General features: G+C 38.0%; 1 protein-coding gene across 1 annotated transcript in view; it reads right to left on the minus strand.

Annotated features, from left to right (window-relative positions):
- CNTN5 (contactin 5) overlaps nucleotides 1-20,237 on the minus strand; it is a 680,315-nt gene that overhangs the window by 206,836 nt on the left and 453,242 nt on the right. The window contains 1 exon segment of the mRNA XM_035542535.2: nucleotides 111-206. Coding sequence (XP_035398428.2) covers nucleotides 111-206 — 96 coding nt within the window.

Below are 20,237 nucleotides of genomic sequence, written 5' to 3' on the forward strand. Positions count from 1 at the left end.
TCCATCTTTAAGTTCCACAATCAAATACACATTTTATCAACAATGCCGAGCATCCTATGATGAGCATAATATGAAAAACCAATGTGCATACAAGCTGCAGCCTACTGTACCTGGTGAATGAAGTGGAGGGGAGCACATCAGAACAACTCCTTGACCTTCACGTACGGAGACAGCACTTCTTGTCCGACCACTAAAATTCCCCAGATCTATTAAAAACAAAACAAAACAAAAGAAAAACAAAAACAGCATTTTAGTTACAGAAAAAAAAAAAGTGGCTTCTGTGACTTATGATTTACTTCTTCTTCTAAAGCTGACAGTTCCTTTTTTCATATCTTAATCCATAATAGGAGAGCCTTGAAAAATAAATATATTCCCATTACAAAGGAATCCTTGTTGCATCAGCACTTTATTACTCTTTTTAGCACACTTGGACATGGTGTTAAAGGAAAGCTATCAGACAATATGTATATATATCGTTTAAAAAATATTTAATAGTGCATTTATTTCTCTTTTAAATATCCTGTTTGTGACTTTTTTTTTTTCACCAGTAGAAATCATTCATGTACAGTGAAAAAAGAAATGAACGTGGAGAGAACACCTTGTCCAACATCCAGACTGACGACTGTTGTTAACATGTCATCTGGAGAGTGCACAACACATTGTAATGGGTAGACAAGAATATCAACTGAATAGGTGCTAAAACCAAATCTGGTCCATAGCTTTATTCTTCTTAAACACATTTTTACTGATGTCTTTAGTGTTGTAAGCATAATCCAGTTGTGGGTAAATATATTTTCCCTCCATAAGTTTCCCTCCAGCAGCTGAATATGGAATGTTTCATTTTTCATACAAAAACTTTTGAATGAGGCTGTAGGGTGCTGTTATGAACAGTTCATTGTGTTTCTTTAAAGTCCCTCAACCAGAATATCCAACTACTGTATTTACCTCAGGGAACACTGGATCTGTATTCACTTTTGAGGTGGATAGCTATGCTGTAGCATGCTTATCTGTAGCAGAACAAATATGACAGTTCTGACATCACACTGATTTTTTCACGTTCATCTTCCCCAGTGACAGCAATGCTATTAAAGCCTCTATTCACTCATAGATCTAGGTACGTTTCTTTCTAATGTGGATCAAGGGGAAGATAACTGAGTTAGTGGTACCCACAGATATCTTTGAAAAGGACACAGAAGTTTCAGCAGACACAAAATGAGGTGTCTAAATATGAACTGAATGAGCTTGGGCATCTCTCATGGACCTATTGCTGTACCTGTTCATTTCTGAGTGCAGACCAAGGTGCTGGTATGAGCTAAGCAGCACCGAACAGTTTGATTAGGTTGAGCAGAATTATTACTTTCTTAACTGCACTCAGTTTTCTGTCAGGTGCTGGAGCTCCACATCTTGTGCCATACCTAGCAGGATATAAAATTGAAGTTCAACGATTTTCAAAAGTAATATGGTTTGATGATTTAATGGTTTTCATAGTGTGGAATAGGTACACTTTTAAGCAGAAAGAGAGTTATATCTTTCAGAATGCCTATTCACATCTCTAAAAGATTTCTTAGGCATAGGCAGAAGCCTAAAATTTAAATGTATCTAAATGTGCCCTGTCTTTGGCCAAAATAAATAAGTGTTCTTGTTTCATTAATAATATTTGAATGGGGAAAAGATGTATGGGCTTCAGAAACTATACAAAATTTTGCTAGGCAATAGTTAATTAAATATTACTTTGTATTTTAGAATAAGACCATAATGGGTTATAATACAATCTGGTGTAATTTCATTTAAAATGTCACCTAATGATTCTGCAGGAATGCAAATATTATTATTTTATATTTAGAAAGTAGTGGGCTGGTATAGTCCTGCATAGCCAGTTGTTTTGGATGGGAGCACAGCTTGCAATGAAAAGTTTTCTTAGGAAATGTCTGGTTTCCATTGTCATGTGACTCAGGGACTATAACTTTATGTATGCTTGTGTTAAGTTCTGTATATTTCTAAAAGAAAGCAGATACATCAACAAATATTTTCTGCTGTTAACAAACCAATGCTTAACTTTCATTTTAATGCACAGTTTAGGAATATAATAAACTTTTAAAATGCATTATTGCCAAGTCCTTGTAAAAACAGTGTGTGTCCTCAAAGATTTTTTTCAAGGGCAATTTTTCAGGTGAGAAGAATGTCACTGAACTTCCGTAAAATTATTCTTTTAGCCCTCCTTCTCAAGAAAAATGTGATGAATCTTCTCCGTATGGGTGCCTTAAAGCATCCTGTTTGATTTACTTCTCACATACTTTGAAGGCTCCAGACTGTATTCATGAACAGACCTCACTGAATTTAAGACATGAACAAAACTCAAATTAATATGTCATGGCTTCAGCAAGTTTTGAGGAGATATTCTGACACCAGACTTTCCTTCCTCTGGGAGAAATACATAAGCTATTTATCTATATGTTGGAATAGATACTATCACAGTAATACTTCCTTTTGAAGCATTGGGGGAAAAAACAAAACAAAACAAAACAAAAATTGACACTATTTTGTATTTCTCTGACACCAGAAAAGAGCATTAGCACTACTGACTACCTGAAACTCATACTGAAAATCTGCTATATGCATTCTGAAAAGAAAAGGAAAAAACAAACAAACAAACAAACAAAAACAAACAAAAAAAACCAAACACTTGGTACAGGGAATTAAATAGCTAAACAAACATAAATATTGTCAGTTCAATAGTGAAAATTCATACCAGTGTAAGGACAGATTCTCTACAATGTATATAGAGAGAGGAGGACAAGGAAGTGATTTTTTCTATTTCTAGGAAAACTCTCTGAGATTTGTTTTCATAGACTATCTCCGTGATCTGTTCTATATGTGAAAATATCGGAGTTTTCAGAAATGTTCTGGTTTAAAATTAATGATCTTCAGTCTTTTGATTTCAATTCCAAAATCAATTTGAAATATCAAATTATTTTTCTAAATGTCTTTAATTTTGGAAAAAAAAAATACTTTCATGAAAAAAATGATAATTTAAGTGTTTCTTCTGGAAGCTAAAACATTTTAATTTCAGCGTGGAATCCTATGTCTCACGTGTTTATATATTCTCATCATTGCCATTAAATTTTTACTTCCTATGATGCACAACCTGGAAGCCTGTCACCATGAAATAAGGGAAATTTGTAAAATCTAAATTGTAACTTCCATAGGCAAAGTAAAAGTTTAAATTAATTTCATTTTTACTGAAGTATATTTCTAATTGTTGCTATTATTTTCCTCAGATGAATAAATGTTATTTTCCAGTTGGCTATAGCCAAAGTAAGGAATATTTTTTGTTTTATTTTAATTTCCTTGTCTTCACACTGTGATTGGCAAATATTCTTTTTTTTTTTTCTCTTTTCTTTTTTATTTCCTTCTCTTTTCAACCAATTTCAAGATTGGTTAATTTCAAACTAAAGAAGGAAGGAAATTACAATGTTTGAATTTCATCCCTTATTGGCTGTTAATTCAGAATTGGATTTCTTGTTAGTATGTAGCGGAAAAAGAAAGGATTCAAAGATATAAAAGCAGAGATTCAGTTGTAAAACAAATAAATGTACAAAAGCTTAAAAGGAAGGACACAGGAAGGTTCATGCTTGCAGTTTCCCCGTGTTGAAATAATAAGTCCAGCACGGAAGAATCAAATGAAAGAGAAATTGTATACATGTTCTGTAATCTCAGACATTTCATATGTGGACATATTGGGGGGAAAAACAAACAAACAAATAAATAAATGAGAGAGAGATACAGTTATTTAAAACACATTCAAAACCCTATCATTTCACTCTAAAAACTCTGAACAGAAATAAAAGAAAAGAAATGGCGAGGCAGAATACAGCTATCAGTTCTTACTACTTCTATCTATTACTACAGTTATCAGTTCTTACTACATCATAACATCATTCTTACTACAGCATAAACCTCTAACTCTCTTTCAGACAGCCCCATACAGAATGAATTTATCCTTCATATTATGATGATGTACTTGGTTGTTTGATAAGAAAATGCTTTTTTTGTGCTCCACAGGAGTTTATTTTATGCCAAGAATGATTAGATTTATTTACACTTACCTCAGTGCTAGTGGCAAAGATAACACTTAGTGTATATTTTCAAAACAGTTTCTGGGGTATTAGCTAAATGCAAAGAACATTTTAGGATGGAGTGTGCGTGTGAGGAGGAGTATCACAATAATATTTTTGCTAAATAAATAAATATTGCAATTCAATAAATCTTGTGCAGTGTCACTAGAGAATAACCTGTGACATGGGAGTGGTGTCCACTATGGGAGAGAAAGAGTACAGAAATTCCAGAGGCAGTGAACATCACAAGACGCTAAATCTAATAGTGTAACACTTTCTGGATGTCCTACTTCAGATGTAAATAGTTCAGTGCATTCCTTGATCTTTGACAGAATTTACAAGTTTGGCAAAAGCATTCAAATCTCTGTTACAAAACATCTCCTGGACAGTATGTTTCTCTCTGCAGTGGCTACTCCCATTCTTCTGAAAGGAGCTAAAGTATGAGTTTCTCTCAGAACACAAATGTGTATTGATGTGCGTTATGGGAGAGTGACATTCACCCCAGCAAGAGTATCTCTTTAAGGAAGACCAGCAGACAACAAAACACTTCAGTGGAAAGTGAAAGGAGTAATGGAAAATAAATGAGAAAAATATCAAGGCAGTAAAAGAAACAGAAAAGCAGTGCAGAACTAGCAGCAAAATAAACAACTAAATAAGGGAGGAAAAGGATCACTTACAAAGGGGATCTAATAAGTATTTTTCTGTTAGTAGATGATACATGTGAGGACAAGAATAGGAAAAGGAGAGTCAGTTACATTAAGATCTGTTAAGTTACATTGTCAGAACTCATACAAAAGTTGAAGTACCTTCAACTCTTTTTATCCTTCCAATTCACCTCCAGTGTGGTTTGCCTTTTGCATAGGAGGGATAATTCAATCCTGTGTTCAGTTGGGTGTTGCTGATGTAAACATTAAAAGGGCCATTTTTTTGTGGCCCAGACAACTGTCCACTGATGATTGTTATAAAATTAAGATCAAGTTAAAAATGAAAAAAATAATTTTGTGTTTGGGTGATTACTGCTTGGTAACCTCACGTGAAATCTGTGGAGGGCTCTGTAGTTCATTATCAGTGACTTAAACCAGTCAATTTACTTTTAAAGTAGAAATTTGACAAATGTAGAGCAATGTCCTCTTCCAATCCAATTCTCTGAGTTTAAACTATTTTATGTGCAAATTTATCATGGAGTTTAAAAGGGGCATGACATATATTACAGTGTTTAAAGGCACATGCTAAAGACACCTAAAGAAGAGTATAAAGCAGGAAACATTCTTTCTAATAAGGTAAAAAATAGCTCTACACAAAGTAAAATTCTTCTGTCAGGCCAAGGACAAATGTAATCATTGCATTGTCGCTGCTTTTCCTTGTATATGAAAGACAGGACTAAGAACTTAACCTTGAGCTGGAACTGTAGCTCTTTTAAAAATGTAAGGTTTACAGGGAAAGAAATTCCATTAAAAACTTATTTTTCAAAATTCCATTATAATCTAAATCAAAAAGCATTGCTTAACTGTACACTCTAAACAACAGGAAATATAAATGTTGTGTTTAGCAATCCATAACCACAGGCAATAGAAGAATGAAAGGTAGGTATTAAGAAGAAATGACATGTATGATTGCATAGGGAACTTTTAAGTTGGATGAATTAAATACAACAGTCATGGAATACCAAGACGTCCAAAGAAATTACTATATCATTTTGTATTGACATACAATTATTTTCTAGGAATGCAGTTTAAGTAGGTGGAGCTTTATTATTAGAGACAGTCTTTGGACCTCAGAGTAAATTTTAATGCTGAAGATGTTAGCTAGAAACAGTGTGAAAGGAAGAAGACTAAGTCAAAAAAATTTCTGCCATGACAGAAACATCATCTCACCACACTTAATGAGAAAATCATAAACCTCGAACTTTGAAAAATCATATTACCATATGACTTTCAGGTGATAAAATAAGGGCCAGATTCAAGTGCTTCAGAATGTATCATGCTTATTACCATTGCTGTTGCTATTATTTATTACCAGAAAGCTTTTTAAATCCTTCATGGATCATCAGTTTGACATAACCTGAATTTTTTTTTTTTTTTAAACCTTTAAAGAAGTTACTGAGAAAGTATGTAATGAGAGACAAGAGAAAGACAGGGAATATCGAGAAACAATGATGTATTCTAAACCTGTGCATCACCCTGTGTCTCAGACCTAATGAAGAATTTTAAGGAAGGATTTTGTGTAAAATAAGGTGGTAATTATACATATGTTTTGAGGCAGTTCCAACAAATGATGAGAAGGAGCACAGGAGAAATTTTAAAGATTCCTGTCTGAAAATACGAAGAAGAAAAAAGAGACAGGATACTGTATTTTCATATATTTTAGATAAATTTATTTAAGAATCTGTGTAATATACTAAGAAGAGTTTTGTTTGTTTGTTTGTTTTGTTTGTTTTTTTGTTTTTGTTTTTGTTTTTTTTCTTCAGAAAAGAAGTGATGTAAGAAACTCTGAACAATGGTGGTCTTTGAGCATGTTGCTGTAAGAAGACAAGAATTTTCTTCAAAATTGCTGCCAGGATTAATTATAATGTACAGACTATTGATTAATTAGCCTGGAACTACTTTTTTCACTAGAAAATGCAAAGGAATACTAAACTAAAGGAACATTATTTTCCCTGGCATAATGACATTTTTATATCTGTGATTTTTACGAATTATAACAATTCAAAATAGATGGTTTATATAGTAGTAACATCCTGTTACTTGTATACTTCACCTGGCTGCTATGCCTAACTGTATTATATTTTAAGCAGAAAATATCTTTCTATACCTTCTTAATTTCCTATCACAAACTATTTACAAATCCATAAAGGGGGCTAACACATGGTACCATAATGCAATTAATTATAACAAAAATAAACTATTCTGCTGGAGATAAGAAATAGAGAGAATCATAGAATCAGTTAGGTTTGAAAAAACCTTCAAGATCATCAAGTCCAACCATCACCCTAACACTACCAATTCCACGACTAAACCATATACCTTAGTGCCATGTCCCCATGTCTCTTAAAAACCTCCAGGAATGGGGGCTCTACCACTTCCCTGGGAAACCTGTTCCAGTGCTTAACCGCCCTCTCCATGAGGAAATTCTGGCAAATATCCAAGTTAAACCTCCCCGGCACAACTTGAGGCCGTTTCCTCATGTCCTATCACTTGCCACCTGAGAAAAGAGACTGCCAGTCTCCTTGTTACAACCTCATTTCAGGTAGTTGTAAAGAATGATGAGGTCTCCCCTCAGTCTCCTTTTTTCTAGGCTAGACACACCCAGTTCCCTCAGCCACGCCTCATAATTCTTGTTTTCTAGTCCCTTCACCAGCTGCTTTCTTCTTCTCTGCACAGGCAAGAGCAACTCAATAGCCTTTTTGTAGCGAGGGGCCCAAACCTGAACACAGTATTTGACACGTGATCTCACCAGAGCCACGCAGAAGGGGACAATCATCTTCCTCGTGCTGCCGGCCTCGCTATTTCTGATGAAGGCCAGGATGCCGTTGGCCTTCTTGGACACCTGGGCACACTGCTGGCTCATGTTCAGCTGGCTGTTGACCAGCACCTCTAGCTCCTTTTCTGCTAGACACCTTTCCAGCAACTCTTCCCCAAGCCTGTACCGCTGCCTGGGGTTATTGTGTTCCAAGTGCAGCACCTGGCACTTACCCTTGCTGAATGGCATACAGTTCAGCTCGGCCCATTGACCTAGCCTATACAGATTCCTCTGCAAAGCCTTCCTACCCTCAAGCTCATCAACACTACCACCTAAATTGGCATTGTCCACAAATTTTCTGTGTTTGCATTTGATCCCCTCATCCAGATCATTAATAAAAATATTGAATAAAATTGGCCCCAGTACTGATCCATGGAGAATTACACTGGTGACCACCTGCCAACCAGAATTAACTCCATTCAAAATGACCCTTTGGGACCAGTCATCCAGCCAGTTTTTTACCCAGTGACTGGTATATCCATCTAAGCCGTGAGCAGCCAGTTTCTCTGGGAGACTGCTGTTGGAAACAGCATCAAATACTTTGCTAAAGTCCAAGTAAACAACATCCACAGCCTTTCCACTGTCCAGTAAGCAGGTTATCTTAACACAGAAGATACGATTAGTCAAGCAGGACCTGCTTTTCATAAACCCATTCTGACTGGGTCTGATCACCTCTTTGTCCTGTACATGCCATGTGATGGCAGTCAAAATTATCTGCTCCATGACCTTCCCTGGCACCCAAGGTAGACTGACAGACAGGCTTGGAACTGTCTGTATCCTCCTTCCTGCTCTTCTTGTAGATGACCATCACAGTTGCTAACCTCCAATCAGCTGGGACCTCCCTGGTTAGTCAGGAATGTTGATAAATTATTGAAAGCGGCTTGGAGAGCACTTCTGCCAGCTCCTTCAGTACCCTTATGTGAATCCCATCTTTTTATAAATGCAAATAAGAGAATTAATCTTTATTAACTATTCTGTACCTGTTAAAAAGGAATACTATTTTTCAATTTTCAAGACTTTTTCACCCATTACATTCATGATTTTTCATTTAGGATCTGTGTTAAGTTTACTTGGCAAGATTTTGGTAGCAGGGTGGCTGCAGGGCTGGCCTTTGTGAGTAGAGCCCAGCAGCTGCCCCAGGTCAGATCAGAGACAGCTCCAACCTGCTCCAAAAGGGACCCACCACTCACCAGAGCTGAACCATGAGCGATGCTGGTTGGGCCTCTGGGAGAGCAGATTGGAGGAAGGGGAAATCTGCTGTGCTACAGCAGCTGGGAGAGAGGGGTGAGAGCTGAGAGAGGAGCAGCCCTGCAGCCCCCAAGGAGAGTGCAGCAGGAGGGCAGGAGGTGCTCCAGGCACGCAGCACAAGTTCCCCTGAGGCTCGTGGAGAGGCCCCTGGTGGAGCAGGCTGTCCCCCTGCAGCCCACGGGTCCCACATGGAGCAGATCTCCACGCTGCAGTCCGTGGAGGAGCCCCCGGTGGTGCAGGTGGATGTGGCCTGGAGGAGGCTGCGGCCCATGGAGAGCCCCCGCAGGAGCAGGCCCCGGGCCGGAGCTGCAGCCCGTGGAGAGGAGCCCACACAGGAGCAGGGGGTCTGGGGGGATCTGCCGCCCGTGGGGGACCCGTGCTGGAGCAGTTTGCGCCTGACGGATGAACCCTGTGGTACAGACCCAGTAAGGATCAGTTTTGGAAGGATGGCATCCCAAGGGGGGGACCTCACATGAAGCAGGGGCAGAGAGTGACCGTGAAGGAGCAGCAGAGATGAAGTGTCATGGACTGACTGCAGTCCCCATTCCCTGTTCCCCTGCACTGCTCAGGGGGAAGACATGTAAGGGGGTGGATAAGGAGGAAGCTTGCCGTTTCTTCTCACTGCTTTAGTTTGTAAGTAATAGGCAATAAATTCTATTGATCTCCCTATGCTGAGTCTGTTTTGTCCATGATGGTAACTGATGAATGATCTCCCTGTCCTTATCTCTAACAAAGAGTTTTTTTCATCATATTCTCTCTCCCTTTTTAATACTCTTTCCTGGCACTGAGTAGCATACTAATCTATCAAAATTCTATATACGTTATTTACAATTCTGCTTTCTTACTTTTTCCTTTGTACTTACAAGTATTTCCTTCATTTTTTCTTATTTTCTCTTTTAGTCACTTTTTTAAATTAAATTCATTCCAAACATTCAAGGATATATTTCCAGCTCTATTTCATTTATAGTAACTTTCTTCAGCTATATGTGACTTTTCCTTCCTTGAATTAGTGACTAAAGACAATAATGGCAGTTAGAATTTTGCATGGGATAACAGTTTCTTGTTGTATGGTGTCATCTAGAATTGATTGTGACCAACATCCTCCCCAAAGTTTATTTGAAAATCACTACGTAGTTGTTGTGGTTGATAGGAGGCTGATATCACAGAAACACAGAATCATCTAGGCTGGAAGAGACCTCCAAGATCACCTAGTCCAACCTCTGACCTAACACTAACAAGTCCTTCACTAAACCATATCACTAAGCTCAACATCTAAACGTCTTTTAAAGACCTCCAGGGATGGTGACTCAACCACTTCCCTGGGCAGCCCATTCCAATGCCTAACAACCCTTTCAGTAAAGAAGTTCTTCCTAATATCCAACCTAAACCTCCCCTGGCGCAACTTTAGCCTATTCCCCCTCGTCCTGTCACCAGTCACGTGGGAGAATAGACCAACCCCCACCTTGCTACAGCCTCCTTTAAGGTACCTGTGGAGTGCGATAAGGTCTCCCCTGAGCCTCCTCTTCTCCAGGCTGAACAATCCCAGCTCCCTCAGCCGCTCCTCATAAGACTTGTTCTCCAGACCCCTCACCAGCTTCGTTGCCCTTCTCTGGACTCACTTGAGCACCTCCATGTCCTTCTTGTAGTGAGGGGCCCAAAGCTGAACACAGTACTCGAGGTGCGGCCTCAACAGAGCTGAGTACAAGGATTAGTAACAAAGAGGAAAAAATGCTTTTGTAGCTAATTTATGTTACAGAGTAAAACAGTGATTATAAGCATTTAATGCTTTTAATTAATGTTGTCTCATTAAGATAACATTATGTTTTCAATTCCGTATCTACAGGACAATAGTACAAACCTTGACGATCAAAGATCCTTTGTCCTGTTTCTCTTAAGTTACAAATCAGGCTTTGACACAGCTGAAGTTTATTATAGGAAAGGTATAAAGCAGATAAAATATGAAATGATTTTCATCAGAGAAAGTTAGTAAGGCAAGTAAGCTTTTCCATGTTTTGACATGGTGTTTAGGTGTTGATTTCACCTAAATTTAATTCATTACATCTTCCACAGCTGCTACATTTGAGGTTATCTTGCTTTTTACTACACTGACGAATACCATCGTATTTCCATGACTTGTTTGATTTGACCCAGTATAGGTCTGTAATTTAAGAAGAGATTAATGCTACCCATGAATTGATTATTCCTCTGTAATGACTACAAAGGAGACCTAGTTTTACAGATCAAGGCAAGGCTTTGTTTTAACTTCATGGATATGTTTATTTAGAGACGTGAATCTAACAGTTGCTACAAAGACTGCAAAAAGTGAAGGAAAGTCTGCCCTACCAGGGTCCAGTTTTGAAGATAACAATGTAGAGATGTTTAATAATATATATATATATTTCTGATTAAGTAATATTTTGTGTAAGTGGAGGTTTTGTTTCAGAATTGCAAATTCTGTGTGCATGAACTAGGAGAAATATATTATCTGAGAACTGAAGTTAACATCTAAAGCTAGGGGAATGGCATGACTGTCACAACTGTCCAGATTCAGGTAACAGCAGGAGGCTGGCAGACAATTTCTGTGAGGTATGACATATCATATTCTGACTCCACTCAAGACAAGTGATTTCACAGTGCTCTCCTCTCCTCTCCTCTCCTCTCCTCTCCTCTCCTCTCCTCTCCTCTCCTCTCCTCTCCTCTCCTCTCCTCTCCTCTCCTCTCCTCTCCTCTCCTCTCCTCTCCTCTCCGTTTTTCTTGATACTTACTCCTTTAATGAAAATTATATCCTAACTGATATGTATATAAGAAACTGAATTAAGACACAGATGTATTAATACTATGCATACTGCTAGTTAATAGTTGCACAAAAAAAAAAGTGATCACAATCTTTTAGAAATGTACTTCAGACAACAATCCCTCAATATTTCATTTCATCATTTAAACTTCTTATCATTTGTATCAATTATATGCTATTGTCAGTTGATCAACAGAAATAAAAGTAAATTATTTTTCCTGAACTAAGTCAGTCAGATGCTCTACAATATGGATTGATTTCTTTAAAAACTACTTCTGTTTTTAACTGATCTTCCTAGGGCAAAACAAATTACCACCAAGTATGTTCCTGCTGACACAGACTTCTGATATTCAAACTAAGTGCAATGAAATCTGGGAAAACTGTAGGTTTGGAAGTTATGAGTAATTTGGCAGTATTAGCAGTGCAGCACGGAAGAATTGCAGGTCAGCTTCTCTTCTCATATGGACTGCTGCCCACATAGCATGCAAGAGAGAATCAAACGTTTTTCATGCTAACCAAGTCTGTAGTCACGTGTAAACACAGTAGCATGCAAAACTTGAAAAAAATAATAATCCGTAAAGGCAGATATTTCTGTACAAATTAACTGAATTTGCTCACAAGACAGGTCTGGGTGTCCTATCATAGAACTATACTTTCTCATACAATTCTCCAAATACATTATGCAGTGCTTGTTAAGTCTTAAAGCCATGACTGACCATGATCAAAGGCTTTATTTAGACAAAGCTTTGCCACAAAAGAACACTAGGCTCTATGACACAGGTATTAAGTACTGTGGGCAAAATCAACTACGGAGAGGTATAAAAAATAATTTTTAGACCAGATAAGTTTTGAGTTCTGAATGCATAAATTCTCAGTGTAATAGGAAAAATCCTGTTAGAGAAATCAAAAGTTAGGAACTGGTCTTGTAGTAAGCTACTATAAAGCAGCTGCTACAGTCATTCAGAGACAGACATAAAAAAGGACATGGGGAAAAATGTTAAAACGAAGTTGAGCCATTTCAAATATATGGTGTACATTTGGTAGATTAGAATAAATACATAATATATTTTTGTCAGCAAGGGAAGAATACAAGCTGCTGTGGTGGATACACTGTATGAAGAAATTGAAAGTTCACTTCAGCAAAAGTGGCTATACGTTGAAAATAACGTCTGGACTTTATATTGGACTAAGACATATTGGGCCTCGTAATTAGAGGCTGTGAAATGAAAAATATGAAAGTGGCTAGTCAAGTTTTAATATTATGAAACGATGTACAGAATGAATTGGGTATTAGTGAATACTGAAGGAAAAATAATTAAAAAAAATAAATCTGCAGATGAAGTACTTACAGGACAATGCTTTCTGCAGAAATATGACTAGATAATCACTGAATGTCTTAGAATAAGCAGGTAAGTAACCTAAGAGGTTCTGAAAGAATTTTTTTTTTTAATATAGGGCAATTTTGAATATATTTTTGAATATAGGGCACAATGGACCTGACACAGTTGAAGAACCTTACTAACAAAAAGTAATGGGTCAAATTCTGAGTATGTGAATCTGTAATATATCAGGATTAACATCTTATTCATACCGGTCAGGTTCTAGCTGGTTACCACTATATATTACAAAAGTAGTTTGTCTTCCCTACCCCTCCAAAAGTTATAGTTGTTTTTGACAAAAAGGGCTGAGGTTTTCCTGTCTGAATATCAGGTCCTTTGAAAATTTCTCTGTTACATAAGTATGATATGTTTTTCTGGTGAAATATGTGTAAAAAGGGATTGACAAATCTGAAAGGCTTTAGAGAAAAAGTTATGAGATTAATCTGCATTACAGAAAATATCTTACAGTGATAAATGCCTAAGCCTAAGAAAAAACATTCGGAGTAGATAAAGGTAAGAAAAGGAAAACTTTTCCTTCATTTCCTTTTCTTAAAAGAAAATATCTGAGCTTCTGAAGCAATCTGCTAGTGAGTCTAGCAGATCCTACAAATTAACATTGGGTGATTTTTTAAGTTCATTCCTAGGAATGGTTCCCTTCAAATCAGTAGGTTTATGCAACTGATATAAATGAAGGAATACATCTTTGGAATATTATTTTTTAATATAGTTTTTATGCATAAATCATAGCAAAATCATACAAAAACATAGCAAACCAAGAGATACTCTTAGAAAAGATGAAGAAGAAATAACATTGAAAGTAGTGATGTGTGGGAAAGAATAGGAAAATGATACAAGATTATTGAAGTGGTATCACTTTAACAATGATTGAAGAAGCCTCATTTGAAGGACTGATATTTAAGTAGGTGGTACCTAAACATCTGAGGAGAATTGCATCTATGTTATCAATGTAATTTCATATAAACTATTTTGCTTAATTCCTTATAACCCATTTCACTCCAAGGAGATGAAATGGGATTTTTGTCAGTCTAATTGCAAATTATTGAGAAGAACAACTATGTGGTAGCATACTTTCATTTATCCAAGTCAGTTACCACTAACTATTACATGTTTCCAGTTAACAATACAAGCATCGATTGTAGTTTAAAATTAACTGTGAATAAGCTCAAACCAAGTAAAAAGACATGTTAGAATATTTATGCTTACTGATTCAGACAAAGGTATATCGCAAATGCTTATGGTCTACCAAATATGAATCAAATGCAAGCAAAAGTAAAACGTACACTACTGCAACTAAGTAAACATAACTGGTCAATGAGGAGCGTCATATATGATTCTACTTTGAGGTAACAGGATACTGTTAATGCTGAGAATCCCTCTTCTTTGTATTAATTTTTACACAAATTATTTTGAATGTAATAGAACAACATTTTAAATTGTTATCCGTAATCTTTGGGAGTATTTTTTTGCTTGGAATACAGATGAGAGAGTACAAGTTCTCTTCTTCTAACATGCCACCACAAAAACAACATTTGTGTGTTGAATTAGTGTGAGATTCAGTTTTCTGATAGCTACATCTGATCCAGTCATCCTAATCTTCCCATAAAGACAATGCAAAGAAATAGACACTTCAAAGACCTGATTCATTTGACCTATGTCAATTTGACATAAATGAATTGCATGCTAGGAATGCAGTAGGATTAAGTAAGGAATCTAAACAATTATATCAGTTGTAGCTGCCTGTAAGTGTAGATATCTGACATTAAAGGAAAATGAATAAAGTGCCTTTGGAGGTACTTTACTGCTTCCTTGATCTCCAGATTGTTTTCTGAATGTTTCTGTGCCTATAATGACCTGATATAACTGAGAAGAAGTTAGCAAAGGATTCTTCTGATCAAATACATGGAAGAAAAGTAATAAAAGACAAATTTAAAATCCCTTAACTCTTTTGGTCCTTTGTTAGTAAAAGGGGAAGCAACAGTTTTTCACTCTTATCAGTACAACACTAAACTTATTTTTTAAATGGTACATATGAGATTAAGATATAAATTTAGTACTTTTCCAAACATTTTCAAAATAAAGGCAAAATTCAGTCTTTAATATTTCATAGACTTTCTCATTGAAAACAATGACACTAATTGTATTGTAAAATACTGTTCCAAATGATAAAGTAGATAGCTTTAGATGTAAAACAACCTGGATCACAGAATCACAATCCCAGCTCTCTCAACATCTCGTACAAAAGATGCTCCAGTCCCTTCATCCTCTTGATTGCCCTATGCTGGACTCTTTCCAGTATGTCCAGGTTTCTCTTGTACTGTAGCCAAGAATACTATTACCCTTCTTAGTGGCAAGGGCACATTGCTGACTCATGTTCCAAATATATACATTATATACACATTAATTTTCACATTTAACATATTTCATATTGTTTTACAGTATGCCACCTTTTAAATTTTGAATCTATGGAGAAAATCTAAAAGCCACATATATTAAAGTACGTAACAATGTAGTGAGCCCCATCTAACTGGTGATTAACAGACATGCAGAAAAACCTCCAGCTCAATCAGTTGAGCCGGAATGATGCTTAGACAACGAAAACTACTGCATCTAGGGAAGACAATTATTGTGTAAAAGATGGTGGCAGAAGTGGCACCACTGATGTCATGATGCTCCATTAAGTGCACAGCTTCAAAAGACTAGCAGACTGAATTCAGCACGCACAAAGTGAGCTAGCATTTCATATTTATTGCATGTAATTTCAATGGAAGCAAAAGGCATTAAAAATAACAAGAAGAGCCTTTGTTATGCACTTACATTGCTGCATTGTCTTTTTAAAGAGTTAAGGAAACTATTTTCCTGTCTAGAAAGACCTGCAATATCAGAGAAGCAGTGCCTTTGGGTAGGTATTGATTTTAACTAGACATAGTGATGACTGTCAACAGAAAGATTATTGTTATGATCTAAACCTGTTCCTCAGCCTCACAAATGCAGATTAAGTATTTCTGCCTGTTAAATTCTTCTTCTTCTTCTTTTTTTTTTTTCTAATGACACCAATATTTAAATACTTCCAAGTTATTTCAGTGCTTATTTCTCTTAAATAATAAATTAGAATTGAAAAGGAACTTAATAGATATGTATGATGTGATATATACCCAAAGGCAAGAAAAGCTTCATAATTAAAAGTGCAAGGAGGTTCAATATTCTTTTCTTTGTAAAACAATTTTTTAACGTACAAGTAGTGAAAGTGATGGGAGACACAGGTCCTAAATGCTCAAAATATTTTTTTCAGTGTCATGCTCTATTGATTTGCAATCCTACCAGAAATTTTCAGGACATATCCTGGCCTCCCCTACATAATTTAAATACACTCATATATTTTGGTGTCTGTAATCAAACTACAGAAATAGCAGATGCTGACATACATACCTATCATAAATCAAAATGTGAAAACCATAGCGTGTAAAAGGATCTCACTCCACAACCTCTCTGGGCAACCTGTGCTAGTGCTCTGTCACCCACATAGAAGAAATGTTTCCTGATGTTTATATGGAACCTCCTGTCTCTTGTCCTGGCCCTAGGTACCACTGAAAGAAGCCTGACTTCATATTTTTTGCATTCCCCTTTCAGGAATTTATACACATTGGTGAGATCCCTACTGAGCTTCTTCTTCTCCAGGATGAAGAATTTCAGCTACCTCATCCTTTCCACATAGGAGAGATGCTTCAGTCCACAGCTGGCAATACAGTCACCTTTCACTGAACAGAAATCAGTTCTTTCAAAAAGTTTATTTAGAAAATGATGAATATTAATACAACATAAATCCATGGATAGAGCAAACTGTACAGATGCAAATAAAAACTGACAAAACACAGCAATTTATACCAAAAATTGATTTTTGATCACTAGTTTTACAGTACTTTCTTTATCCCAGCCTTGATTTAGGTCCATTGTTTGCTAGTTAACTTAATTGTTGTATTCCTGGCCATTAGGATCACTAGGAAAATAAATGTAATTCCAGATTAATTTTCTCTACAGTTTTCCTTAATTGTCATATTGTCCTCTTATATTACTGCAATAAAATTCTCTAGACGACTTTTGAACCTTTCCTGAAGCATTTTCTAAGTAAAGACAATGATTGGTCAGTCTTGTTAGATCTTATAGACACTGCCTTTTAGTAGAGATGACATAGATACTCACGGCACTGTGCCTGTAGACAAGTCATGTCCAGTACATCATCTATGAATGGGATACAAATTTTGTTTTCCTCCAGCAAACTGCTCAACAGCTGTTCAGCAAAAGAGCTGTTGTCCTTCCCCTTTTTATTATATAATGTGAAATGCAATGCCCAGAATCATTAATTTTCTATAATCTGTGAAAATAAAAGTGTTTACATAATTTGATTAACGGCAAGTGCCAATTGCTCATCTATTCTCATCCTAAGCATCAACCTTAATGTATATCAGGTATGAAAAATCCCAGTGAAAGTTCACAGATCTTACTGTGTCCTTTATTTCATCTTCATATGCACATAAGAAAATGCAAAACAGTTCTGTGTTTTGGGATATACATATGAATGTATTTGAGAATACATTCCAATAATGTTTTGCACTAAGAGTCTACACTAGTCAATTCTATCAATGATGGGAAAATGTATGCAGTTTCTTCAATCATTATGAGAAAAGCACTGATACACTTTGCAGTGCTGAGATGTTCCACACATCATCTTTACTTGATGATGGCTTGTCATTCAGAAAACACAGATCCAAACAACCTTTCAGAAGTTGTCATTCAGATTGGTTCTGAAACTGCATTCTTGCTCATCTGGCTATCATGGAGTCACAGAATAGTTAAGGTAGGAAGAGACCTCTGGAGGCCATGTGGTCCATGCCCCTGCTCAAGCAGGGACACCTACAGCAGGTTGCACCAGAAAACCATGTCCAGGCAGCTTTGGAAGATCTTCAGGGAGAGAGACTCCACAGCCACTCTGGGAAACCTCTGGCAGGGCTCTGTCACCTGCACAAGTGAAGATGTGCTTCCTAATGCTTAGACAGAAGCTCTTGCATTCCAGTTTCTGTCTCTTGCCTCTTGTCCTGGCACCGGGTACCACTGACAAGAGTCTGGCTCTGTCTTCTTTACATCCTCCTTTCAGACACTTATACACACTGATAAGATCCCTGCTGAGCCTTCTCTTCTCCAGACTGAATAGTCCCAGCTCTCTCAGCCTTTCCTCCTAGGAGAGGTACTCCAGTCCCTTGATCATCTTAGTGGTCCTCTGTTGGACTCTTTCCAGTATCTCTAGGTCTCTCTTGTACTCAAGAGGCCTAGAGCTGGACACAGTAGTCCAGGTGTGGCCTCGCCCATGCAGTCGAGTGGAGTGGAAGCATCACTGCTCTTGACCTGCTGGTGATACCTTGCCTAATGCAGCCAAGAATACCATTAGCCTTCTCAGCAGCAAGGGCACATTGCTGACTCACGTTCAACTTGATGGCCACCAGGACCCCCAGGTCCTTTTTCGCAGAGCTGTTTTGCAGCTGGGTGGCCCGCAGCATGTCCTGGTACCTGGGGCTGTTCCTCCCCAGGTGCAGGACTCTGCTCTTCTCTGTGTTAACTTCACGAGATTCTTGTCAGCCCACCTCTCATGCCTGTCACAGTCCCTCAGGATCGCTGTGTGGCCTTCTGTTGAGTCCACCACTCTCCCTCGTTTCATGTCATCCACAAATTTACTGAGGGGCACTCTACCCCATTGTCCAGAGTATTAGTGAAGATATTAAACAGGACTGGACGCAGTCCTGACCCCTGGGGTACTCTGCTCATTTCTGGCCTCCAACTAGACTTTGCACAACTGGCCACTGCCCTCTGCATCTTTCTGTTCTGCCTGTTTTAATTCACCTCACTGTCCGCTCATCCAGCCCATACTTCAACAGCTTCTCTATGAGGATTTTATGAGGGAGAGTGTCAAAGGCCTTCCTGAAGTCCCGGAGGACAATATCCACTCCTCTATCCCCATCCACCATTATAGAAGCTTATCAGGTTGGTCAGGCATGACTTCCCCTTGGTGAATCCATAATGACTACTCCTGGTGATTTTCTTCTCCTTCATGTGCCTGTAAACGGTTTTCAGGGTGAGCTGTTTCATCACCTTCCTAGGGATTAAGGTGAGGCTGACCAGCCTGTAGTTCCCTGGGTCTTCCTTCTTGCCCTTCCTGAAGATAGGAGTGATATTTTCTTTCCTCTAGTCTTTGAGCACTTCTCCTAGTTGCCATCCTCAAACAAAGATTATAGAGAGTGGCCTTGAGATCACATTTGCCAGCTCCCTCAGCACTCATGGGTGCATCCCATCAGAGTTTATGGATTTGCAAATGTCTAGCGTGCTCAAGCATTCCCTCACCTGATCCTTTTCCACCAAAGGTACATTTTTCTTTCTCCAGCCATTCAGCCTGGCCTCTGGGACCTGTGATTCTAGAATAGAATAGAATAGAATAGAATAGAATAGAATAGAATAGAATAGAATAGAATAGAATAGAATAGAATAATGTTCTTTTATTCTTGATAATTTACCACAAAGCAGTTCAAGAAATCATATTTATATCTGAAGGAGTAATTGCAAGTATGTTTTGCACCACATATTAAGAGAAGTTGAAATTTGTCACTGGTTTAGGGACCTTATGTGTGACGTGATAAGTTTTCTCATGTCCAAGAGCTGCAAGGGCCTTCACACAAGCTTAGAGATGCGAGGTGAGGGGGATTGCTGTGATGTGTCTGTGGTGCCTGTTACAGCACAAAGGACGAGTCACAGCGGGGGAGCTGTCATCAGGGCCAAAAGCAGGCAGGGCCACCACACTGTGGCCTGGGCCATTGGTTATTGCAGCTCGCACCTCCTGCAGGCCATGGCTCGGCTAATCTTCCTCACCCTGGCTGTGCTGGGCATTGCCCAGAAGCCATGGTTGGTGGACGATGGTATAGATGTAGATGTACATGAGCAAATGCAGCAGCATGCAGAGCAGCTGAGTCAGGGCATGGCTTGGCTGCCGCAGGAGATGGAGGAGAGGAGCCAGGAGATGGCGGGATAGGTGAGAAGGGCGGGATGGCCCTTGGAGCTCTGCTCTTCACTGCCTTGCAGCAGTGGCAGCTCTTCACCTTGGTTGAGCTCCTTGTCCTGCTC

This window comes from Cygnus atratus, chromosome 1 (assembly GCF_013377495.2).
Source record: "Cygnus atratus isolate AKBS03 ecotype Queensland, Australia chromosome 1, CAtr_DNAZoo_HiC_assembly, whole genome shotgun sequence".
Classification (NCBI taxonomy): Eukaryota; Metazoa; Chordata; class Aves; order Anseriformes; family Anatidae; genus Cygnus; species Cygnus atratus.